Source organism: Camponotus floridanus, unplaced genomic scaffold (genome assembly GCF_003227725.1).
Source record: "Camponotus floridanus strain SB8 unplaced genomic scaffold, Cflo_v7.5 scaffold33, whole genome shotgun sequence".
NCBI classification, from domain to species: Eukaryota; Metazoa; Arthropoda; class Insecta; order Hymenoptera; family Formicidae; genus Camponotus; species Camponotus floridanus.
The window spans coordinates 907,902-933,898 of record NW_020229470.1 but is presented as its reverse complement, the minus strand read 5'-3'; the positions used below and the strand labels follow the sequence as shown (position 1 = coordinate 933,898).

The 25,997-nt window shown below is 28.2% G+C and overlaps 8 protein-coding genes across 10 annotated transcripts; 3 read left to right on the top strand and 5 right to left on the bottom strand.

Moving 5' to 3' along the window:
• Positions 1–1,526: 1,526 nt before the first annotated feature.
• Positions 1,527–3,609, bottom strand: LOC105248847 (eukaryotic translation initiation factor 1A, X-chromosomal). The gene is made up of 5 exons (XM_011253869.3): positions 3,400–3,609; positions 3,112–3,195; positions 2,783–3,019; positions 2,605–2,705; positions 1,527–2,381 (listed from the first exon to the last, which is right to left on the bottom strand). The coding sequence occupies exons 1-5, from the start codon at positions 3,413–3,415 to the stop codon at positions 2,376–2,378; spliced, it is 444 nt and encodes a 147-aa protein (XP_011252171.1). The 5' UTR covers positions 3,416–3,609; the 3' UTR covers positions 1,527–2,375.
• Positions 3,610–4,703: 1,094 nt separating this feature from the next.
• LOC105248871 (uncharacterized protein C6orf203 homolog) lies at positions 4,704–6,141 on the top strand. The gene is made up of 5 exons (XM_025410636.1): positions 4,704–4,914; positions 5,013–5,152; positions 5,260–5,332; positions 5,436–5,637; positions 5,960–6,141. The coding sequence occupies exons 1-4, from the start codon at positions 4,717–4,719 to the stop codon at positions 5,616–5,618; spliced, it is 594 nt and encodes a 197-aa protein (XP_025266421.1). The 5' UTR covers positions 4,704–4,716; the 3' UTR covers positions 5,619–5,637; positions 5,960–6,141.
• Positions 5,811–8,147, bottom strand: LOC105248846 (28S ribosomal protein S31, mitochondrial). The gene is made up of 9 exons (XM_011253868.3): positions 8,014–8,147; positions 7,595–7,805; positions 7,442–7,507; positions 7,291–7,353; positions 7,078–7,168; positions 6,862–6,997; positions 6,527–6,745; positions 6,192–6,406; positions 5,811–6,100 (listed from the first exon to the last, which is right to left on the bottom strand). Exons 1-9 carry the CDS (start codon positions 8,037–8,039, stop codon positions 5,832–5,834), a joined length of 1,296 nt encoding a protein of 431 aa, XP_011252170.1. The 5' UTR covers positions 8,040–8,147; the 3' UTR covers positions 5,811–5,831.
• A 772-nt stretch (positions 8,148–8,919) lies between these two features.
• LOC105248842 (tubulin alpha-1 chain) lies at positions 8,920–15,053 on the bottom strand. 3 transcript variants are annotated; one of them, XM_020026765.2, is made up of 10 exons: positions 14,866–15,052; positions 13,076–13,292; positions 11,592–11,814; positions 11,375–11,479; positions 10,983–11,179; positions 10,682–10,774; positions 10,149–10,334; positions 9,778–10,026; positions 9,493–9,656; positions 8,921–9,179 (listed from the first exon to the last, which is right to left on the bottom strand). In XM_020026765.2, the coding sequence occupies exons 3-10, from the start codon at positions 11,770–11,772 to the stop codon at positions 9,053–9,055; spliced, it is 1,302 nt and encodes a 433-aa protein (XP_019882324.1). In that variant the 5' UTR covers positions 11,773–11,814; positions 13,076–13,292; positions 14,866–15,052; the 3' UTR covers positions 8,921–9,052. The 3 variants fall into 3 exon arrangements, with proteins under 3 accessions (XP_011252165.1, XP_019882323.1, XP_019882324.1); XM_011253863.3 differs by lacking the exon at positions 13,076–13,292 and having other exon boundaries at positions 8,920–9,179; positions 14,866–15,053; XM_020026764.2 differs by lacking the exons at positions 13,076–13,292; positions 14,866–15,052 and adding an exon at positions 12,397–12,479 and having other exon boundaries at positions 8,920–9,179.
• A 285-nt stretch (positions 15,054–15,338) lies between these two features.
• LOC105248870 (chromatin assembly factor 1 subunit B) lies at positions 15,339–17,951 on the bottom strand. Its single transcript, XM_020026763.2, has 6 exons — positions 17,556–17,951; positions 17,066–17,198; positions 16,676–16,982; positions 16,313–16,576; positions 16,010–16,237; positions 15,339–15,912 (listed from the first exon to the last, which is right to left on the bottom strand). Exons 1-6 carry the CDS (start codon positions 17,694–17,696, stop codon positions 15,357–15,359), a joined length of 1,629 nt encoding a protein of 542 aa, XP_019882322.1. The 5' UTR covers positions 17,697–17,951; the 3' UTR covers positions 15,339–15,356.
• A 637-nt stretch (positions 17,952–18,588) lies between these two features.
• On the top strand, positions 18,589–20,605 carry LOC105248843 (histone H2A). The gene is made up of 3 exons (XM_011253864.3): positions 18,589–18,797; positions 18,886–19,093; positions 19,828–20,605. Exons 1-3 carry the CDS (start codon positions 18,776–18,778, stop codon positions 20,003–20,005), a joined length of 408 nt encoding a protein of 135 aa, XP_011252166.1. The 5' UTR covers positions 18,589–18,775; the 3' UTR covers positions 20,006–20,605.
• A 303-nt stretch (positions 20,606–20,908) lies between these two features.
• LOC105248844 (UBX domain-containing protein 1) lies at positions 20,909–23,042 on the top strand. Its single transcript, XM_011253865.3, has 7 exons — positions 20,909–21,121; positions 21,193–21,246; positions 21,316–21,477; positions 21,613–21,864; positions 21,958–22,192; positions 22,267–22,447; positions 22,868–23,042. The coding sequence occupies exons 1-7, from the start codon at positions 21,066–21,068 to the stop codon at positions 22,912–22,914; spliced, it is 987 nt and encodes a 328-aa protein (XP_011252167.1). The 5' UTR covers positions 20,909–21,065; the 3' UTR covers positions 22,915–23,042.
• LOC109609822 (ribonuclease Oy) lies at positions 22,743–25,213 on the bottom strand. Its single transcript, XM_020026752.2, has 4 exons — positions 24,921–25,213; positions 23,754–24,276; positions 23,335–23,630; positions 22,743–22,930 (listed from the first exon to the last, which is right to left on the bottom strand). The coding sequence occupies exons 1-3, from the start codon at positions 25,118–25,120 to the stop codon at positions 23,466–23,468; spliced, it is 888 nt and encodes a 295-aa protein (XP_019882311.2). The 5' UTR covers positions 25,121–25,213; the 3' UTR covers positions 22,743–22,930; positions 23,335–23,465.
• Positions 25,214–25,997: the final 784 nt, after the last annotated feature.

The window sequence follows — 25,997 nt, the reverse complement described above, 5'->3', positions numbered from 1 at the left end:
ATGGATACAATTGTAATAATTAAGATGCTAACAGAAATATTTTATTTATATAGCGAGCCTCTGGATACAAATGTTATGTATTAATTTGTAAGCTTGGAAGGGTTACATTATCAGCATTCTGTCATGCCACGTGAAACTAAATAGCGAAAATTAATGACATGATGATGTGTAGAGATTACATTTGAGACTTTGCGGATCCGAATTCATTTTTAATATTCTAAGCCAGTGTTAGCTTTCGATGTATGACACAGTTTTGGAGAAGCACAGAAAAGAGAGGAAGAAAAGAAAAAAATCATATATAAATATATTAAAACGAAATTTAAATAAGCTATTCTATTAATGTATGATATATGATATATTGAAAGATATATAATATGATTATGCTATCTGAAGTTTATAAATTATTGTCTATAATGACTGTTATACTACGTTTAATAGAAATTGCCTAGAGCCCATCTGACCTAAGGACCAAAGGCACAATCACACGCGCATCAAAATAAAAAATATGATATGCTCCTATATATTGTCGTAACATTTAGTATATATAATTCACTACGAATGCCATGACGACGCTGGTACTTTAATGTTATCGATGATGTTTATCTCGCGATGGAAGAAAAACTTTTATACATGCAATATATATTATTATATATTATTGCAAAATACAAGACTACTATTTATGCAACAGACGATATATTCTATGTGCAATAGCAATACATTTTTAATTGTCTTATGCTGTCAATCTATATATATTGCATCTAATATCAATGTCATTTATCTTCATCAAAACATTGATGTACCAATGTTGAACTAATGCTTTATATTTCGCACACTTTTGTACAAGTTAATTTTCAACTTAACATGTCAAACTACATATATTTGCCCCTGTACTAATTACGTATCCCTTTTTAATATTATAATGCATTATCATTACAATGACATTGCATGGCGTCAAGATATCAAAGAAGAAAGAGACTATAATTTATTATATAATATTGTGTGATAGAACTATCAGGCATAATAAATAAAATGTTGCATCGGAATTACAACGTCCTTTATAATAGAAACATAAAGAAAAAGAACGGAAAACGTTCTCATCATTTCATTCATATTTGGACTTTGGACATACACTTGACCAATCAATTATCATCTAATGCACATTTCTTTCATGGATTTCCAAGCATTAATATTATTATTTTTAAAAGTGTGCAACCTAAACGTGAAGAAGAAAAATTAATCTTATGTAAGTATATATTCTTCACATTATATAAACTTTATGTTATTACAATATTTTTATTTACTTTTATAAGGAAAAGGTAGGTTTTGAAAAAAAAAAAGAAAATAAGTATTTCTTCAATTTTTAGAATTTGGTAAACATATGCAATTTTATTTAATATGAAAAAAATTCGAGTTTACAATTATATCTTATTGTTCGGCTTAATTGTACACAAAGTAAACAATATACAGTAATATTACTTATTACAATAAAAAAATATTACTTTCCAGATTTTTTCATTAATACAAAAATTAATTATACATTTTCATCGTTAATAACCGATTAATTGTCGAAATGTAGCACTATCCTCCTTTAATGCAATGAAGAATAACATTTATTAAACAATTGCACTGAGATAATAAAACTATGTTCCAAGAATTATATCTGGCACAGTTATATAAACAATTGTATCATTATTAGTGTCTAATCAATCAAATTACAATAATAATCATGCTAAGAAGTTTTTTCTGTCACTAGAAAGTTGCAAGTTGTTTTTTAATTTGTTTAGCAATTTGACAATTTACTAATTGCACTGACTCTAAAATCTCATCAAAGTCAATGACAAAGGATAGAGGTCTCTAATTGTACATTATTTCATTTCTCGATGGATATTTTAGAGTGAGACATTTCAACATACACACAAAAGAGTACTCACTGTGATGTATATTTCTATTTTTTGCTTAAATGACGGCATACATGTGTATTATTGGCAGATAATATGTACGAAATATAGAGAAATATAGAGAGATGATTATGAAATTGGTCACAACACATTCGATTCTGTACACAAACAAATCTAGCTAATCTGGCATATAATGTATTAAATATAACACAAAATATTGAAATTTAAATATATGTTAAATATCAACTATATAATTTTCCTATTAAAAAAGAATTCATGTTCCTATAAAACTTACAAATATCAAGTATAACTACTCAAATTGGAACATGTTACCCATAAACAATTTATTTGTCGATACATACAGGAAGGAAGTGAGTTATTCGATAGAAGAAATCTTGACATATAATTGTATTTTGTGAAATGAATAGATGTCTCCATGCATTTTCGTGACATACCTTTTTTTTATACTGCAGGTCATCAGATCTGTAAGTACAATATTTTATACATGTATAGATATATGTTATTAAATGTAATAACAAATAAAGAGAATCAAATCTTTTTTTAATTGGATGTTGAAAAAGAAAAGAAAAATTTTAAAATAGGTGCTGTGACTAAATCTAGAAAAAAATCAGAGAGTAAAAGCAAATTATAATAATGTTGTAAACTTGTAAGAAGATAAAATAGTTTCATGTATAAAAAAGCTTACATTGTCAACATCATCCTCATCATTATCGCTAATTTCATCGCCAAACTCAATGTCTTCATCAAATCCATCTTCCACAAAGGTGACTGTATCATTGATACGTACTGAAAATAATTTTACGTTAGAAAACGTCAAGTGGTCAAAATGTCTGATATTAAATACAATAAACAATACCACTTACCAGTTTCTGGGAATTCACCATAAGTTTTCAAGTTACGTGCTTCGTCGGACGTATATTTCAATATAACATCTGCTTTAGCATCCTGATAATCTCGTAAACCAATTAATATAATATCTCCTTGATTTATCCAGACCTTCTTCCTAAGCTTCCCTCGAATGTGACACAATCGCTTGACTCCATCAAAGCACATAGCTTCTAATCTACCATTGCCCAGCATTTTAGTTACTTGAGCATATTCTACGCAAAATAAACACTGTGAGTCCACCAAAATAAAACGCGAATCATTTTCAATTGCAACATTACTTATATTCCCCGCACTGCACTCTCACCTTGTCCATCCTCCTTGAACACCAATTCTCTCTTTTCTGTCTCATTCTCGTTCTTCCCTCTTCTTCTGTTTTTACCTCCCTTTCCTGCGAACAAAGCGTCATTCTTAACATGACAGCGCAAGGAAATTCGCTTAAAGAAAATTATAATATATCCGTTTTTGAAATAATCTTGACGTTAATAGGTTAAGTCAACCTTAACCACATTGCAGAATAAAAATTACGATTATCAAAAATCGTGCAATTTAGACGAAAAAGAATAAATGCGAAACGCAACGCAATCTTACTGACCTTTATTCTTTGGCATGATGTTTTAATAGCGTCAGCGTCAAAGATGTAATAATTATGAACACTCGTTGTCGACACCTTTAATCTCTGGCGACGAGTTTGAATGGCCTTGAATACTAGCAGTCTATACTTCTACAGCTAAAGAGAATGTCAATCTAAAAAAAGTATTTATCTATTTCCCCGAGCCGACGTCTAAATGATAAATATCTTCGTTATTTGCAATTGATGAATCAACGTACACGCGATGAAAAATCTTACAGAAAATTTCGATTTAATGATCATGTCGACTCGAAAGTCGTAGACTTCCGTTGGTTACGATGGAAAGTTCTATGAACTGTGAAGACTGAAGTGCGTTCGAAAATCCTACTCGTGGAGAATAAAGTGTCATTGAATTAACCAATCAAATCACCAACCAATCACAAGGAAACTTTTTCTCTCATCTTAATTGGTCAATTAAATTATTTTACTCCGGATTTTCGAACTTTTAAAATTATTAAATACATAACGGGATTGACTACCTCATTAGATCTGATTGGTTTTACAAAGTAAAGATTACATTTTACTTAATTTTACAAATGCTTCAAATGGTTTTGACTATTGACCTAGGTTTATATATCTTTTTTGTTTTAATTGATTCAATTAAACATTGAAAATTTTTTAAAAATTATAGAATAATTTACTTAACTACTACTATAATTTACATTACTTTTAATACTTTTGTTTAATATAATTTTTTATGATTATTAAAATATATATATATATATATATATATATATATATATATATATGTATGTATGTATGTAAAAATAGAATTTTTAAATAAATTTGTTACTGAAAATTTTAAATTTTCTTTTATTAAAAGTCTAAGAAGCTACAAAGGTTATAGTTCAAGTTTTTTATTATCTGCTTTAAATTCGAATAAAATTCTCTCTCTTATTTAGATAATATAAAATTGTTAGCCTTTGGCAAAGCTCAATTTTTTATCATTAATTATATAAGCCATATTTAAAAAATTACTTATGCTTTGCGCATATTTATTATTTATTGTATACATATATTGCAGTTATACATAGGACCGTTTCTCAATACAGATGTGATGATACATATCGTGATTAATCTAGAGAATCGAATACAATTAAAGAATTTATCTCAACTTTCTACTAGTTAAAATCACTCTCATGCTTTCTAAAATTATAAAATAAATATAATACCTAGAAAGATTAATAAAATATATTAGTTATACATATTTATGTATATTTTGAGAGGTTATCTAATCAATGTAAAAAAATTTTGATTGAAGAATTTTGAACTATATATATTATGTTATCCAGAACAACAATTAACATTATTAGGAGATCGATGTGTAGCAATGCACGTACATTTTATTATGTACGAAATTCTTTACAATCAAATTTCTTGACACACGTTAACAATACAAAGGAATACGATATACAAAATCATTATAATTCGTACATGGTGAAAAGATTCAAATCTAATAGAAGAAAAAGAGCTGACAATGTAATTAATAATGATAATTTACATATATTTATATTTACATTTTCTTGTTTTACTAAAGACTTTAACATAGATAAAATTTTATTTTTAAAATTTTATAGAAAAAAAAAGATGAGGATTCAGATGAAGAAAAAGACGAATACGAAGAAGAAGCACCTGTTGGATCAAAAGTACTTACAATAAATGTTGCGTCTCTTCGATTAGATGCCATTTCTAAAGCTGGGTTTGGAATACCGCGCACGTATGTTTCATTTTATGCATTAATAAAATATCATTATATTAATTTTTTATATATAATATTTACATTAAAACTATTTTATATTACCACGTTCTTTTTCTTGACTTTAGTAAAATAGAGGAAGCATTTTATGCAAGTAAGCTTCGTGTCAATGGGAAAAAAGTATTTAAAAAATCTACAGAGGTAAATATATTTATATTTGATAACTAAAATAATTTATCAAAAATCTTGAAATATAATTTTTTTGTATTTTGTACAAAAATATATAATAAATATAATAAAACAGGTAGAAGTAGGAGATGAAATCGATATGGTTTTACATCGAGATTTGGATAATCCTGGGCTTCTAATTGTAAATAGAATTGTGATACTATCAATGAGTCCTTTATCTAATTCTATACGAATTAAATTGTCCACTGATAAAAAATTATTAATTGAAGATTATGAAGAACCATGGTCAGGCGTTTAATTTTTGTAGCATATTAATGGTAAGATTGTATTATAAAAACAATAAAAGTATAAATAAAATATATTTTAAGAATTACAGTGCTTAATAATTTAATTATTTATTTATTATTATATTTGCTATATATTTTTAATATTTTCGTTTATAGATTTAATAAAGAAAAAAGGACTTATGTAATAATAAGAAAAATAAGAATTATGGAATTTATATTATACTTTATTCGTTAATTTCTTTTGCTTTATCAGAAAATGGTTCTTGAATTGCTCCTAACTGTCGCAATAAATCTTGTTTCGACTCAAAAAAATCTTTATACCATACAATATGATTGATTTTTTCTTCAACAGTCAAATACGGATTTTTGGAAAGTCCAGTGCATACTAATTCCATAAAATGACGTACTGGTCCTGATTTAGGGCACCATTCTTTCAAGTGACGTTCCATAAAGACATGTTCTGAAAAATGAACATTCTGCTCCTCTTCCATATCTGGAATGATATGATATAAATGAATTATGATATATATGAACATATTAAATTGAATTTTAAGTATTGGAAAAAATATCTAGTATATATAAACCTTGCTCATTGTCAATGGGAAATTTCCATAATTTTCCTTGTTCTGTCCAAAGAATCAATTCTTGAAAGATATTGGCAGGTGGATAAGTCGTCAATGCTTTCAGCTCTCTTTGTTCTAATGCTGTCCAAGTTTTTAATTCTGGTATATCTTGCGAAGGGACGCCTATATTTTCAAAAATATGGCTAGGCTGTCCATTCCATAAATTGATGTCTTGTCTATTATGTAACAATCAATTGAAAATATTGCTTAATATATTATGAGAATATAAATAATATTATATTATATTATATAGTATTCTGTAAAATAATAGTCAATATCATTTTTATACAACATACTTGAAATGTGACCTTTTTAGATCATTATTTTGAATATTTAGTTTAGCAGATGTTTTGCTTTCGTTTAATAATTGTCTTGCTATACTATTTTCAACCACTGGTTGCTTATTATTATTATTATTATATTCTTTGAGTAGAGTATGTATTATAGATTTCTTTTCTGAATATCTGTTATTTGTTTGTTGTTCTTCATGTTTTGGCGATTTCTCCTCTAAATTCCTATTAAATATTTAAAAAATTTCAAGACTATCTTAAAAAAACTTAAGTTACACATGGAAACACATTTATGTGTAGTATATACTATACTTTAATGTATTCTGCAATAATTTACATACGTATGTGCCAATTGTTCTTTCCTCAATGTTTCTACTCTAGATGTGAGAACTTTTTGAAGCAAATCCGATGTAGTCCTTATTTTATCTCCACCAAGTATACTGGCTACATTTTCTGCTGCATCTTTTAATTTTTTTTCTATAAAAAATATTTATTATATCCAGAGTCTGAAAAATTTTTTCCATGATTCTTAAATTATTATATAAAGATAAAATTACCATACGACATATGTTTGACTTCATTCAATGAATCCTTAGATTTCCTTTTAGGTTGTATAGCAATATTAATGGTTTTCTCTAATTTCCTCGCCTAAATACAATAACAAACATTTTCATTAAAAAATTTATCATCTTATATTTCCTTTCACAAACACATTATTATTAGATCATTTTTAAATACATTAATTTTTACCTCCAAACAATATAACTTACCTTTATCATATTATTTACATACTCGGTTAAGTCAGTTTGTGCATTTGCTGTTTTTATAATTTCCTGTTTTTAAATATAATAGAATGTCAGAGAATTTATTTTAAAATATAATATTTTTATAATTTCGGAAAGTGAAAATACTTTTACGCACCGAATTTTCTAAGCGAGTATCTTTAACTATTTTAGTCTTTTCGGCCATCTTTGTAGGTACAGTTTGCTAGAAATACAATAAAACTATAATTGCTATTCTAATCAAAATATTGTAAATTAATAAACTTTAAAATAATTGAAAATTATAATTTACTTGTATCATATTGTTCAAGAAACTTCCTAAATTATTTTTATTATTTGATGCTGCAGAATTTTTAGCATATTTTGGCGATTTGGTTTTTTCCGAATCAGAATCAGACTCAGATGATGATGAATCTGATGATGATGAATCTGATGATGATGAATATAATCTTATAGTAATATTTCGCCATTGATAAACTCCATTTAAAGGCCTTATATTGTACCTATAAAAAAATATCATATTCCTTAATATAAAAATACAATTATATAGCATAATAAAAACTACTTTATATATTATTTTATATGCAGCATAATAAATTACTTTACATAACATAATTAATATATGAAAAAATTTGAGATATGTAATATACTGATGACATTGTATTAATTTAATGTATAATATTTTCATTATTTTCGTACAAGTGTATTTACCTCGATAATATATATACAGGTAACATATTTGCAAAATGTCAATTGTCACAATTATATTTTAATGTAAACACAATATGTATAAACGTTCTACTAAGAATAAGAAACAAAATTTTTCAGACTGCTTTTCTGACAACAACGTCATCTTAGTAGAAATCTGCAAGCTCGTTAACATATATCAATAATCGGTAAAATATGTGAGATGTCGGTATATTTCCTACGAAATCACATAATCTATTGAAGATAAAAGATATCTTCCGCTTGATACTTTTCATTTCAAAATACAAGATTTTCTTAATTCATCAAACACGCTATGTAGCGAAAATAATAAGTGAATTCCATGATACATTAAGTGTTTAATAAATAATCATATAATTAAAATCTATATAATCTAAAATACTTCTATATATTTTAATACATTTTAATATATTCCGCGTATATATTTGTTAAATTAAAATATCTCAAACACTAAATGTCGGCAACATGCTGAGTGTTTTGTAACACAAAATGCTTATTTATATTAAATAAATTTCTAACGATTTATCATTGAAAATGAAGTATAATATAAATAATATTCTAATTTATTTTTAAATATTATAAATATTAAAATTAAATAAAAAATTTAAATTTATAATTTGTATCTAATTGAAAATTATTTAAAAACATTGAGTTTAATATGATTTTAAAGCGTCTTGCATTCATATTATAGCATTTGTATTGAGACACTACAATTCTATCTAAATCGGAAACACGACCGCCCTCAGACTTCTTTCTGTTCAAAGTGAGGAATGTGTGATATAATGTGTGTAATAATTAGTTTACAAAAATGAACATTTAGAAAGATGTATCAGATAGAAGAATGTACAAATAATTTATTTATATGGATATAATCTTTTTTGTATATATATGTATATTATATGTATATACACTCAAAACATATGGCCGATAAAGTGATAGGATAAGATAAACTAAAGATTTCAATTTTAAAACATTACAACATACATTATTATATTGAATCAATATATAGTGTGATAGGATGAGTTTAATATTCTTCCTCTTCCTCAGTGTTGACAGCATCTTCTTGTACTTCACGATAATCGAGTTCTAAGGCAGCTAGATCTTCCCTGGCTTCCGAAAATTCACCTTCCTCCATACCTTCCCCGACGAACCTGCGAATAGTTTATTGCGCATTCATTTCTCAGTAAGTTGTAAGATTGGATAACAATGGTTTGTTCGCGTTATATTAAAATAAAATTTTTCTAACATTTGCAAGAACAAATAATCGATATACATATATATATATATATATATATATATATATATATATATATAAATTAAAATGTTAAAAGCATTTTAAACACATCGAAGAGAAAATGAAAAAAGAAAAATGCTATATCTAAATAATTCGAATCATTTCAAGCAGAAGCACAATTAATATTTATATAGAAAATTTAGATTCGAATTTTAGTCCTTTCTCCTTACCAGTGAACGAAAGCTCGTTTGGCGTACATAAGATCGAATTTATGATCAAGTCGAGCCCATGCGTCTACGATAGCCGTTGTGTTGCAGAGACAACATACAGCCCTTTCTACTCGTGCGAGATCGCCACCCGGTACAACAGTAGGCGGTTGATAATTTATTCCCACCTGTTATCAATTTGATGATTGTAATTTAATTGCAATTTTTTAAATTTTAATTTTAAAATTTTTATCTCTACTTTAAACTTCCTTGTTTTAAATTTCCTCGCGTTCACGTCTAATATCTTACCTTGAATCCCGTTGGGCACCACTCGACGAATTGCACGTGTTTCTGCCGTTTTATCATCGCGATCGCCGCGTTAACGTCCTTGGGCACCACATCACCTCTGTACAGCAAACATACCGCCATGTACTTTCCCATGCGCGGATCGCAATTCACCATTTGATGATTTGGTTCGAAACAAGAGTTTGTTATCTCTGAGACGGTCAATGTTTCATGTCCAGCCTTTTCCGCTGACAGAACAGGAGCATAAGTGGCCTGCGATGAAAATCTCGATAATTAGGATATAATTAAGACGCTTTATCAATCAAGTAATCAAAGCTGTTTGAGTTTTAAACAGTTATTAAATGTATATGTGAAAATTAGGCGTTCAAACTTACGAGTGGGAAATGAATACGTGGATAAGGCACTAAATTTGTCTGGAATTCGGTGAGATCGACATTCAATGCCCCGTCGAATCGTAAACTAGCAGTAATAGATGAGACCATTTGTCCAATCAATCGATTTAGATTCGTATAAGTCGGCCGATCGATGTTCAAATTCCTTCTGCATAATTCGTAAATGGCCTACGGATAACACGCGATTATAGAGAGAGACAAATAACTTTATTATAATATTATCTAATATATTAGCAAATATATATAAATGAAAACTCGTAATAAACTTTATTTTACTTTTTAACTTTATATGACATATTTGAAACAAAATGTGCAAACTTTTACTGATAAAATCCAAAGAGAAATTATTGTTATTTTATAATCGGATCATAAATAATTGAATTGTAATAAATTTTTAAACGATCTAAGCTTCATTAAGCTCTATATAGATATGTAAAACAAATACTTAATTTATGAAGATATTTAATTTAATTTAATTTAATTTAATTTTGAATTGTAATGATATATGTACACACCTGATTATCTACAATAAAAGCCACCTCGCTATGCTCTAATGTTGGATGAGTATAAAGAATCGCATTATAAGGTTCCACTACTGCAGTCGACACCTACAAGAAAGATAGCAAGATAAATATTAAAAAATTACAAACAAATAAATTTCGTAAAATTCTTTATATTCTTTATATTATAGATAATATCCAATAAATATATTGTAAACTGAAAAATATATGCAGATTACTTATACTTGAATATCTAAAAGAAATCTGAATTTTTAATTTAAAAAATTGGAATATATTCTAATGAAAATAATAATACCTGTGGCGCTGGATAAATGCTAAATGTCAGTTTACTTTTCTTTGGATAATCGGCGGACAATTGTTCCATAAGCAGACTCGAGAATCCAGATCCCGTGCCACCTCCAAACGAATGGAAGATCAAAAAGCCTTGCAAACCCTTGCATTGCTCTGTCAGTCTGCGTATTCTATCTAAAGTAATGTCTATGATCTCTTTTCCTGAAAATTGTGAGAACAATTAATTTTTTTTATATGTGAAAAATCTGTGCATAAGATTTTAATATACATATCTATTTAAAAAAATTGAATTTCTTTTAAATCTCGATAAATCGTGTATCCCGATGTATCGTTGTAATTAATTTTTGCGTTATTATAGATGTATATGATTATAACAGGAAATATATATTCGAATACCTATCGTATAATGACCCCTAGCATAATTATTAGCTGCATCCTCCTTGCCAGTAATCATTTGTTCGGGATGGAACAATTGCTTGTAAGTACCCGAACGAACTTCGTCTAAAGTATTGAGGAAAATAATTATTTCATTTTAAATCTCTATCAACCCTTAATACGCAATGCGTAGCATTAAAAATATCATAGAAATTAAACAAGAAGGGAAAACACTTGCCTACTACCGTTGGTTCAAGATCGACCAAAACCGCCCGTGGAACATGTTTTCCGGAACTTGTTTCGGAAAAAAATGCGTTAAAAGAATCATCCCCATGACCTACAGTAGTGTCGCTGGGCATTTGTCCATCTGGATGGATACCATGCTCCAAACAATAAAGTTCCCAACAGGCGTTTCCCATTTGCACGCCCGCCTGCCCTATATGAATGGATATACATTCCCGCTGTCAACAAATAGATAAATATATTTATCTTCTGCGTGTAAATTATATATTTATATAAATACGCAATAAAAGTTTTCCGGCTTCAATCCAAGATCGAAAGAAATTATTTACAATTAGAAAGCTTTCTTTTATTCTAACGCTTCAGTTCTTTATCTTTTTATGTAAAATATTCATTTTTCGAAAAATATAAGCAATAAAATAATACATTCTTTTGCTTTTTTATCTTTTAATAAAGAATGAAAGATAACAAATAATGGAAGTAATTCAGATAATTGAAAAATTATTGTAATTAGCTACTATTTTCGAAAATAGCATCATTATTTGCCGTAAATATTTACTGATCCATAACAATCTTATAGATTCGTTACAAATTAAAGAACGAAACTGTTCCATTATCGTGTATAAACTATGTTACTCATTCTACCACGCCATATTAGATATGATTATTACTTCAAGTAGCGTTAAAAAATTCACGGCAGACTATAAGTTTGTAGTTTCATAAAAAGAAAGATACTATAATGCGCACATACATGATTATTAAATGTCAAATATCAGGCATTTAGAAGATCCTTTATTAATTACCTTTTTTGCCATGTTTCAAAAAATTTCTTTATATTAATTAGAACAAACACTGATGCAGACACTCAAAGAAAATTGTATATCTCACAAAAACACATATAATAATATTAAGTTACGCAAAAGTTAATTCATTCACTTAATTATTTCCTTATACGTGTACTCCCTTAATATAATTCTGATCCACGATCTTTTTTAAAAATTATATATTAATCTAAATTTTTTTAACGCCCTTTTATTACTGTATATAAATGATATTTATAAAGGATTTTTTTTAAATTCATTTTCCGAACATAATATCACAAATATTTTCGATATTACAAAAGACAAATAACTATTCTACAAAAGATAAATAATTTAGAAAGAGAATTATAAAAAAACTTATTTTGTGTGTATAATAAAGTTCTTAAAAACTCTGTAATTGATGGGTTTCGTTCTTAATTATATACTTTCACATATCTAATCCCATTTATTTTTTTCTTATTATTTAATCAAAAATTAAAATAACAAATATCTTCCTAATAAATATTCAAATAATTATATTATTTTCACACAAATCATCTCAGAGTAAGATATCGATTATATAAGTCTTTCAACCAATCAATCAATACTTTGATTAAACGAAATCTGTCGACCGAATTTAGAGAGTGATCGCAAGAAACTATGTCCGATAAAGGATGATTACCGATGGCCAAGACGTCGTCGACTAAAGCAGCGACATTATCTGTCAACAATGTCTAGTAGAAAAATGCCCACCTTGGCCTGTGACGTATCTTCTATCATTAATTTAAATGTGTCCTAAAAATGAGCATCTATCGGCATGTCTATAGCCGGCCTACTTCCTGACTTGCAGAAGCATGTGGACAAGTGTATTGTCTCTTGCGATATTATACATCCTATATCTGCATGGTAAAAATCGATTTTTTACAGGTTGACATACTGTAACCATAGCAGCTTAATCAAACATCGAAGTGCATGTCCGATTCTTCCAGAAAATGATTTCACATGAGATTTATCATTCTTTTATAAAATAATCATTGAGTGTGATCTATGATATGAGTTTCGAGAGAATATTGGCCCGAAAAAATATTTGACAATCCATATATAAGCACAAAATTCTTAAATATATATTTGTAAATATATATTTTAATATCCTTAAAAAATTAAAACTTTTAGAAACAAATTTTAAATAGGCAAGTGAATTGTGTATTCGGTCTCTTATGCTCGTTTGTAATGTATATATTTCATTTTGCTTTTGAATGGATCAAATAATCTAAAAAAATTATTTTGTAAAAAGAATAGAAAGGAGGAGAAAGAGTAATTTTATTAATATAAAATTAAAGCGTCGATTGATATTTATAATGCGAATCAATATTTCATATATAATTTAAGTTTCGCGTGAAGCTTTAAAAATATATAGTACATATATTTCAAGCACATTATTTAAGCTATAAATAATAAGCACAAAAAATTATATAGAAAGAAATTTACTTAAAATATTAACTAAAGTAACTATTAAAAGATAAAAGATTGATTTTATTTTCATTGATATTCAAAAAATTTATTAATTATAAATGCATTCTTGAAAATGTTGCCCACCACATCATTTAGCTTTTTGTACTCTCCTTTAATATAAATTATAAGCAAACGGAAAAAAATCGTATTAAAAAGAATATTAATTTTAACATTTGTTAATTTAATAGGATAAATGATTTTATCGATTATTGTTCTTTTTTTATGCAAATTTTTATTTATGCTTTTTTCTATTATATTTTTCTATTATTCTTATTATTTATTAATTATTCTTCCTCAAATTTCTTTTGCACTTATTTAAATTACTTGAAAAAGCTTTTAATTGATTTTATGAGCTATTTAAAAGTATGTATATATCGATTTAAAATGATACACACGACATATTTTCCCAGATATGTACTTTGGTCTAATGCAAAGACGAATATGCGTTTATCAAGAACAATATTATCGTACAAACATATGCAATTTCTATATTAGAATGTTTATAAATGTGTACAATAAATGTGTAAACAAATCGGTAAAAAATTACGTTGATTGCAATATTGATGCAATTTGTAATTAATAATATAAATTATGATAGAAAATCAATTAGAAATAGCAGAAATTTTGAAAATATAATTATAATTTCTCATTACATGTAATTTTTTTTATGTAGAGAAAGGACTTTATTTCAAAGAGATATAGATAGAAAGTATAATAGAATGAAATATATAGGGAATGTCTTAATGCAATTGTATTAATCCTATCAAATGTTCTTTGTAAAAAATAAAAGTTTTAGAATAATATTCTTTTTCTTAAATGTGTATTCCGACTACGAAATTAAATTAAACGAAAGATCTTTTTATTAAAATATAAGTGTGTATATTTTTATGATAATTATTATAATTGAAAAATAGTGTCAATATTAAAATACAAAATACAATAAGAAAACGTGGTACTCACCATTTTTTTTGATTGCGTATACTCTGTAACGTGTCGGAGCGCGTGACGATTCGATCACTGTCTGACTTCGCGGATAGTACGATCACTCTGCATCGCCATTTAAGTGCTATATACGATATATGATATTCGCATCGGAGTTCATAGGCAACGCGGATCAACTTACACTACTACAGTATTCGCGACAATTGTATATGTACATATGCACATCCGCAAAGTGCATTATTATATTCTATAGTATAGATTTCTTGGAAATAGTATATATACATAAGAATGCTCTTCTTTAAACTTCGCTCCAATTTAAAGATATGAAAAAAACGTATTTTTTTATACATTATTTATAATATAAAATTTATATTTCTTACAACATATTTATCTTGAAGAAATACACTTTTATAATCGAAAGTTATACAGTATAAAAAAATAATTACATAATAATAATTAATTAATTAAACTAAATATAAATTTAATGAGAATCTATTTTTGTGTGCAAGCTATTGTTTTTTAAGTTCTTTCGGACTCGACAAAGTTATTAATTTTACTCTTCTAGGGGTTTTATGACATCTAACAGGAGCGATATCAGGTTTTGATGGAGTATTTCTGATTTTAGTTTTGCTCATATTACTATTACTTTCCTCATTGTACACTAACTTGATATCTTCTGTTTCTTCTATAATAATATCCTCACTTGATTTCTTGTCTGTTTGTAAAGTATTGACTTCTGCTCTAATATTTTGATCATCTACTACCTCATTCAACTTTTGTTTATTAATCTCTTTAGGCTCATGTGCTATTATATCGATTGTATCACTTTTAAGATCAATATCCATTGCACAATCGTCAATATCAAATGTTGAAATGTTGCTTTTGATTACATTGTCTTTGACTATATTTTTCGATTTTTTACTAGAATTCTTACACATATTTGCTGAAACAGTATTTACAGGATTATTCATTTTATAAATTTTACCTAGTTCACTTTCTTGAAAATGTATTATGGAACAATAGCCGTCGCTCGAAGATACAATTAAAATTTGACCATCATTGGACCTATAAAAGAAAAAAGAAGTTAGAAATGATAAAAGTAATTTAAAAGTAGAAGCAGAGATATAATAAATAGATGATAATAATAAAGTATAATAATTACCATGAAAGATCGTTCAATCTACCATAATGAATTAGCGATATCACACCAATTGGACAGGTTTGTTGCGTATCATAAATTAATACAGAACTTTGTGTTGCAACAGCAAATATCATCCTATAAGGTAATGTTATCAGTGCATTTGGACCATCTTCCCGCAATTCAAAATATACTGGACAACATCTTACTGCTATAGTACACTCATTCATAGTAGGCAAGATCATTATTGGTCTAAAAAACACATTGTTAAAGTTGATAAGATTTTTTTTAGGGGAAATTAAGGAAATCAGAAACTTTAATACTAACTCTTTCAAATTTGCCCTGGAGAAAACAATTGTCGCATTTGATATAGTTTCTGCAGTCTCATGTGATTCAATTATTCCAGAGGGAACAAAAATAAGTGATCCATCTACTGAGAAAGTCAGTCTGCGAAAGAATGATTTGAATGTGTCATCATAAAATAAACGTACAATCTTTCCCTCCAATGGATTACCAACTGGTGTTGGAATTGTGGATTTATAAACACGTTGAACAACTTTCTTTGTAGCAATGTTTATTAAGCGACAATATCTGAAAAACAAGAAGCAAGTTTTTTAATATACAAAACTTAGAAATTTATAAAATATTTTATCTATATATATAGCATAACATACAATATAGATTATATACCTGTCTGTGCTAATAGTGCATACATATTGATTGCAAGGATCCCAGGACACTCCTTGGACAAATCCTTTATGATCTGATAATATTGTTTTATGTCCTTTCTGAATATCCCATAATATAGCAGTATTATCAACAGATCCAGAAATTAAACAATTAGAGTCTGGTGACCAGCTGATGTCATAAATATCTTCGATATGACCCCTCAATACTTTCCAGGAGATCCATTGTTCTTTATTTTCAATATCATTTGGAAGCAGAGAAGAATCTCGTTCCTCTCTCTCCTTGATTTTCCATAAGATAATTATTGATTCTGCATATTAATGTCAATATTAGTAACAATATATCAAAATATAAAAACAATAAATATAATAATATATAGATATAATAGCTAACCATCATCCCCTGATGCTAGAATTTCTTTTGAAGGGGAAAACCTTACAATATTTACTGCCTTTTGATGACGATCAAGATCTACAGCAAAATTCACAATAGCTCCACCACATTCGGTTGTTGTTAAATGCCAAATCTGTGCTTAAACATAATTATTTAAAATATATTCTCCACATACAAATTTTATCTTTGTCATGTACTTTTTAATCTATTATGATAAAATCAATTATTTTAGAAAGATATTACTTAAAAGATATTACTTAAAAGTTCTTGCTTTTCAGAAAATATAAGAAACATTTGATAACTTTGACAGAATTAAATGAATCTATCCTGTTACTTCAGTATATTTATTCCATTATTTCTATATTAGTTAAAACAATGTTTTTTCTATATATAAATGCTATTATATATATATATATATATATATATATATATATATAATATCTTTATAAATTATAAATTACTTATAAATTACTTATAAATTACTCATTACCAAAACATGACAGTCCGCTCCTCCAGTTGCAACTCTCCGAAACGGTTCTCCTTTTAAATTTTTGCACGTACCATTCTGTATATCAACGCTCAGTACCGGGTCACGATTATGCCACGAAATTTCAGGAGTAGTAACCTTCATTGTCTCGATTAAAATTAACAAGTATGATTCTCATACGTGTCACAATGTAACAAATAAAAGAAACAAAAAGAAGTGATTTACTCCAAAGATGGTTTCACTTAACCTTCAAGCTGTCAGGGTATTCGCGCCAAAAATTTGTGGACCGGGCGATCTCACATGAATTTAAATATTTGAAGATGGATTGCGATTCGAATATTTTTCAAATACGTCCGTAAATCACATTAACCGATCAGCCCAAATGCACTACTGTGTAGAAAACTTTTAAGAAGTGTAAGCAGCACGAATGGACAGGTGGCGTCCGATTGACACGTTGCTAATTGGCCAATTCAAAATAGAACTCTCTGATTGGCCAATCGTTGTTGGTTACCCTAGACACAGATCGATATAATTGGCTATGGCCAATCGCAACGTGGTCAAACGGGACGCTTTCCGAACGGACCTATTTGCGAAGAAGGCTTAAGGCTATAGCACACACTTTCCATAAGACATAACAGTAAGGTTTCGATCAATCGCGTTGCTCAATTTGGCCGTCCGTAACCAAATTGAGCAACGCGATTGGTCGAAAACTTATGCCAGCGGGACACGACTGCTTGTTTCGTGCTGAATTGCATGCGAGCATTACGATGATTTGACAATTCTTTAATATCGAAATTACGATTGGTCAATTAAGACGCTCACATGCGATCTAGTACGAAAAATCGTACGGTGTGCCGCAGACTGTTATGTCTTATGGAAAGTGTGTGCTATTGCCTTTAAACTCCCTACGAGAAAAATATTTACGCATGGTTGTATATATCTTGAACAATATTTTACCAATGGTTCTAGTGATATAAAATAACACCGGCGCTAAAGAGCTAGGAACTTTTAACGACACGTTTCGGCGCCATCGTTCCCGCGCAAACGAGCGCCCGCCCGACACGATCGTCGTCAAAATATCCGAATGTGCATGCGCGTAACCGTTGTGGTTGCGCGGGCCGCTGCTTCATTCGGCTTTCAGCGCTCGGTGTTGGCGTGTCGGCGTAGCCAGTTCCCAGATTCTCTCTCTCTCGCGCACGGAAAAGCATTCGATTCAGCGAGACATGTCCGGACGCGGTAAAGGCGGTGAGTAAAGGAAGAAGAAAAAAAAGAACTTTCTTCATTTCGTATACCGGTGAACGATAATGACACTCCTCGATCCGATTCTTTCCAGGCAAGACCAAGGGGAAGGCGAAGACCCGTAGCAGCAGGGCAGGGCTGCAGTTCCCCGTGGGGAGGATCCATCGTCTTCTCAGGAAAGGCAACTATGCGGAACGTGTCGGCGCCGGTGCACCGGTCTATCTTGCTGCCGTGATGGAGTATCTGGCGGCTGAAGTGCTCGAGTTGGCTGGAAATGCCGCCAGGGACAACAAAAAGACTAGGCAAGCCCTTTATTTCGTTTCTCTCTCTCTCTCTCTCTCTCTCTTTCTCTCTCTCTCTCTATCTATCTATCTATCTATCTATCTATCTTTTTCTCGTTATCTCTTGCGCGTTAGCTTTCTTTGTCTCTTCGTTTCTCTCTCCTTTTCTCTTGTGTTTTGTGCTACGACTTCCTGTTTCTATTTCACGTTCGCCTTTCTCTCGATTTCTTCGATATTCTTGTCTTTAGCATTTTTTTTTGGAGGGAGATCACATTGTTAACCGATTTTTGAAAATTATATCTCGATCATTCTCGGATATTCTCTTGGAATATACATGTATAATTTATGATGCTACATTTTGTTGATTTACTTCAAAGAAATTTCAGTTTATTATTTATTTACTAATCTTTATTTTTGTTCGGCAATTTTTTTGTCAAGGTATAAATATATATGTATTTAACTTTTTTCGATATAAATTGATTGTGTAACTATTACTAACAGTAATATATTTATATATATATAGTACAAATAAGAGATACTTTGTTATATAAAAATACATGATTTCTAATAATGGTTTCTAAATTACTAGCTAATAAGGGAATATTTTTTTATTTAAAAAATCAGTTTGTAATTTTGCTATTGTAAAGTATTATGAAGTATTTCTATATTTTCTACTTCTTTATTTATTTATCATTATTTATATACTTATCTATTTTTGTTCAATTTGTTAATTTGCAAACATTTATTCTCTGTAGGATAATTCCACGTCACTTGCAATTGGCTATTCGTAATGACGAGGAGCTGAATAAATTATTGTCTGGAGTGACCATTGCTCAAGGTGGAGTACTGCCTAATATTCAAGCAGTCCTGTTGCCGAAGAAAACTGGTACTGGTGGTTCTGGAAAAGGCGACAAAGCATCTCAAGAATATTAGATTATTATACATTTATAACTCTTTATCGTACTTTAGAAATATGTCTCTGTTTCTCAAAATAAGAGGAAAAAAATAATATCCCTATAAATCTCAACAGCAAATTTTATATCTGAATCTATGACACATTTTTTTGTATGCTTAATTGACAATCTGCAAGCAAATAATATTATATGGAGATCCTGGAATAGATATTCTACTATTTTCATTCATGTTTTTACATCGCGCTAAGTCCTATCTTGGACACTGTTGAAAGTATAATTGCTGTCTCAATAAAATACATTTGATTGAAAATATTCCAGTGCTAAATAGTAAATTTTCAATTGCGTTTTAATTTAAGATTATGTTATAACAGATACAGTATAACTTATTGCTGAATATTTCTTGACTTATTTAAGTACAATGTTTGATTTAGTGATATGTGCGTGTTATGTATGTTTTCTTTTGCTATAATTTACTATTACTATAATGTTACTATTTTTTTTTAATTTTTTATCTTTTTGCACCTTTCGTGCATTCCTATTGTCTTACATCTAGAATCAGAATTTCTATTGTATTATCAATAAACATTTTAGCATGCATAATGAAAGCATTTGATTATTTTTGTTGAATGTAAAACAATATTTATATGAAAATAAATGACATTGCGTTTCCACTTGAAATTTGGTTTATAATTGTATCATACTCGAAAATATAAAAATAAAATTTAATTTACAAAGATACATAAATATAAACATTTTATATTATATTTTAATATAAATTTTATTTAACAAATGCATGTACTAGTATACATAATTGATAATACGTTTTATGATATATTATTATTTGTTATTTGTAAAAAGTTGTTAATTAACTCTTATTGAAGCCTGCCTCAAATTTGAAATTGGCGCTGGCGAATCTGTCGCCATGCTACAAGGAATTTTCGGTCTAGTCGGCATATAAGTAGCGCGTCGATTCGACGTGACATTTAATTTTCAGACAGCGGAGTACATAGCGGATACTTGGTCTGAAACACATCTCAAAGTGATATATTGACGTTGAACCTAGCAACGAACAGCGCGAAATGTCGTCAGGCGTTATAGATATCCTTGTAGACATGGGTTTCAGCATATCCAAAGCGTAAGTTCGTAAATAAATGTTACATCGTTCTAGTCTAACCTGCGATAATATTTAACTATTTTATTACACAGTGAGAAAGCTTTGGAAATCACCGGTAATAAAGGCGTGGAACCAGCGATGGAATGGTATGTGTATAATTCTTTAGTAGAAACTTTATCACATTGTTAATCATTGCTATTGATTTTTTATTTTAGGCTGCTAGCCCATTCAGATGAAGCTGAACCAGCACCTGAACCTTCCATAGGGGAGAGTGCTCCAGCGCTAGCTGCTGACACACCAATACAGGACAATGTTGCTAGTGCTAGCAATCAATTGGTATCCACCACTGAGACAGCTAAATCCATGAAATGTGATGTGTACGTTGAATACAAAGATAAGCTTTTAACTGTAGGAATATTTGGTTATATATTGGAATTAGACCATTATTTCTCGTATATAATACTATTTCAACAGGAAGAATATGATGATATATTTTCAAATTACTTTTGTAGATGTGGAAAGCTGTTCAAATCCAATTTGGAAATTGAATTTCATGCTACAAAGTCTGGGCATGATAGATTTTCTGAAAGCACAGAAGAAAAAAAACCACTTACTGAAGAAGAAAAGAGAGAACAACTGAAAATGTTGGAAGAAAAATTAAGACAAAAGAGAAAGGAGAGAGAGGAACAAGAAAAGAAAGATGCGCTTGAAAGAGAAAAAAATAGGATACGATCAGGAAAGGAAATGTCTGAAGCTAGGAAAAAGTAAGAAAAATAATATCAATAATATATATTAAATGTACAATATGAAAATTTTAGATAGAATACATGAAAATCTGTATTTTATTTATGTAATAGATTGGAAGAACTAGAAATGAAGAAGCTCTTAGAGCAAAGAAAACGAGAGAAGGCAGAAGAAAAAGAAGCAAGAGAAAGAGTTAGAGCACAAATTGAAGCTGATAAAGCAGCAAGACGAGCCAAAGCAACTGCTGAAAATAATCAGTCAGTTAATACAGCTTCAGCTTCTTTATCTGCAATTACTTCATCCACATCTACGCATCATAGAAAGGATTACACTGAAACTAGGATTCAGGTACTAAAATGAAATATATAGTAAAATTATATTATATATACATGTAATATATTTTAAACAATGATATTTTTTAGCTTAGGCTTACTAATGGACAAACTTTGACACAAAGTTTTGGAAGCAAAGAACAGTTGTCTGCTGTGAGACTGTTTATTGAAATGAATAGGACGGATGGTAATGGCTCTTTTCAACTAATGACTACTTTTCCCAAGAAAGTATTCACAGATGAAGATTATGATACACCATTAGATGTATTAGGTATGTGTATTGATAATTTATTATAGTATAATATACATATACATATGGAAGCATGTGCTTAAATTAACAACATTGATCATTAATATATATATATATATATATATATATATATATATATATATACATACATACATACATACATACATATATACGTACGTACGTACATACATACATACGTACATACAACATACATACATACATACATATGTACGTACATATATACATAGTATATGTACACATACATAGCATAATTTATAATATATCCTATTTTTTATTGATACAATTAGTGCAGTTTTATTAATTAATATTTTCCAATATATTATGTAATATTTTGTCAGTTGTAATAATGACATTGTTGCAAATACAATATTGAAGTCTTTTAGTAAAACATAATATATATTTTTATTTTTTAATTTTTAGGCCTGGTACCTTCAGCAGTCATAATCGTCCAAAAGAAGATGGAATGATGTAACCAGTGATGTCCTAATTTGTAAGCAAAAAATGTATATTATCATACAGATTAATTATAAGACATTCATGCTAATATAATGATATTCTTTATTATAAATAATCGATAATCTTATCTGCAATATGCAAATTTTTTCTGATTTCTTTGTAATCTCTTTCTTTATAAATAGTATAATTAAAAATAGATGATAATAGAAGAGCAGGTATTGGAATTCCGCATTAATTATAATTTAAACTAAATATGCTTTTTTTATCTATATATTCATAATTTAATTTAGAAATTATGTTGTAAATGTCTTAATATAAAACAATTTTTATCTTAATATAAAACATTTTTAATATTTCTTTAATGACAGAAAGAAAATTAAATTATATTACTTTTCTATCTTATGTACAAAGATTCATTATTAAATTCTTACCATGACAAATTATTTCGAGTGCATATCATAGTGCATATAAGTGTAATATATATATAATATTATTTAATAATTTTTCATCTAATTTGTGCACACATACATACATAATGATTTTATTATTATTAAAATTGTTATTATATCTGTATTGCACGATAATTGTGTGGTGTAGAACTAGGATATGTTATTTGTTTCAATTTATTACAATTTGTAGGGAACTCATAAATGCCATCACAATCTATCAACTTCAATGCTTTGTCAAAACAAAGTCTTATCTCGCTCACATACGATTCACCCGTTTTCTAAAAAAAAGTAAAACTATATACTTTTATAAAAAAAATAATATATATTAAATTATTTATTTATATCTGTAAAAAAATGATTTATATAAGAATCGTTTATATCGAAATAATTTTTGGATTTACCTTGTTCTGCACACATATTATTTGGCATCTTTTGTTCAACACTTGTTGAATTCCTATCAGCATATTTTCTACCATGTACTTTTGCCCTGGGAAAATATTTGCTTTTGGAAGTATGTCTATCATATTATAGCTATTAAGAAATGTTAGTCCTTTTTCAAAATATTTATATTCATTTCCTAAAGCTTTTATTTTAATTGCACAAGTGCCGTGTTTTTCCCATTCGTGTTTCCAAAACGAATAAGGATTTGATCCATTATGAATATCCATCCAATTCTCTTTTAATTGACTTTCCAAAGGCACTAGAACGCTTGCGTTAAACCGCAGCGACGTATTGCAATATTCTGGACCTTTTGTATTATATTTTGTCGGCCAAATGCCGTGGATAGTCCATTCATCTCGTTTAGGTAATAAACAAGTGTGATGCTTAGAACTTTCTTCCCATATAAAACAAGCTGTTAGTGGCCATTGTTGAGTAAATATTACGACATCAAAGTTATTGGATTTTGGCTTTTTAGATTTTCTTCTATTAAAAATATATGAAAGTGAAATATCTTTTTCTAAATCACAATTTACATTAAAGCATAACGCAACATTTTGTGAATATACTATTTTTTAATTATTAAAATTATTAATTGTTGAATTATTAAATTATTAAAATTATTTAATTATTAATTATACATAATTTTAATAAATTAAATTAAATATATATTATTTAAAGAAAGAGGGAAAGCAGCAAAAATAGTCTAAAATAATTTTAAAATAGTCTAAAATATTAATTTATGTCAGAAAATATTTAATTATATATTAATAATATTATATTATTCTGATGTTTAATAATACAATATGTAGTTTTATATGTATAGTTTTAATGATTACTTAACTAATTAAATTTAGGAAATTCGAATCATAGAACATTTATTTAAATCGTTATATAAATAATTTTTTGGAAGTCGTTTGACATGCTTTGACATTGATATCGCGAAATTTTTCTTCTTTTAAATGATTTTTAAGCATTTTTTGATAATATTTGTTAACATCTATATCTGTGTACTTGTACAGGTGTGCTAACATATTATCTTTGTTTATCAGAATACTAACATATAGAATTATATAATATTTTGAACAATATTTTTTAATATTACTAAGCATTAACATTAGTTTACTTACCCATGTGTGAGATACACTAAAGAACACAGCAAAAAAATATATAATATAATATATTTGGCCATCTTATTGAGAAAAAATTGTTCCACGTGTAGAAAGTAGATACTGGCTCCGAAAGAGCCAGCATCGAAGCTAAATGTACTCGATTCTCCCACTACCTTTTTCTGTAATTGCCACCACCACCTTTTCTCATTGTTCCACATTATGTCGGTAACAGATGGTTTTACTTAATCCTATTATGAAACCATGAGATATTATGAAGTTGACAATATTAAATATTCTAACAAATGTATCGTGAACCGGATGTATATTGAAAATAGCACATGAATATTGAATAGCATTTTTTTCACGAACATTAATTGACGTCATTGTGCATTGTGCATATAACTGCATAAAATAATTTATGACATAATTTTACAATTACATAACTTTATTTTGTAATTAATTTTGTTTTCGAAAATATTTTTTTATAATTGCAAAATATTTCTCAATAATCGGTTACGTTAAACATTAAAATTATTTTTGATGTTTAATATAATCAAAACAGATACTTTTAATTTAAATTTAGATAATATCAAAAATTGTGCAAGCTATTAATTTAAAAAGAGAACATTCAATTAATGTATTATAATCGTACATTATTACCATATTATATTTAATTATGCTAAATCGTATCATTATTAATATTTGGAAATAAACAGAAAAATGTTGAAATTAATATATCACGAATCTACAAATCTTCTACATCGTTTAAACTTATCTGTTAAACTTATCGTTTGATATTTTCTTTATTATTCTAACATGACGCATGTGTAAGATAATAAAAAAATCACGATATTACATCGTGTTATATTAATTTCTATTAAAGGAAAAATCCCTGCAAGTATGCAACCAAACATACGTATGAGCAATAGAGAGACAGTCATAACATTAAATGGCGCCATCTTCTTTTATAACTCATTTTATAATATTTGATAACGGGAGAATCATTTTTTATACAGATAGAGAATGTTATATTAATTAATATACTCCTTTTGCACAATATATATATATTATCCTAAAATTATTGCAACAATTATA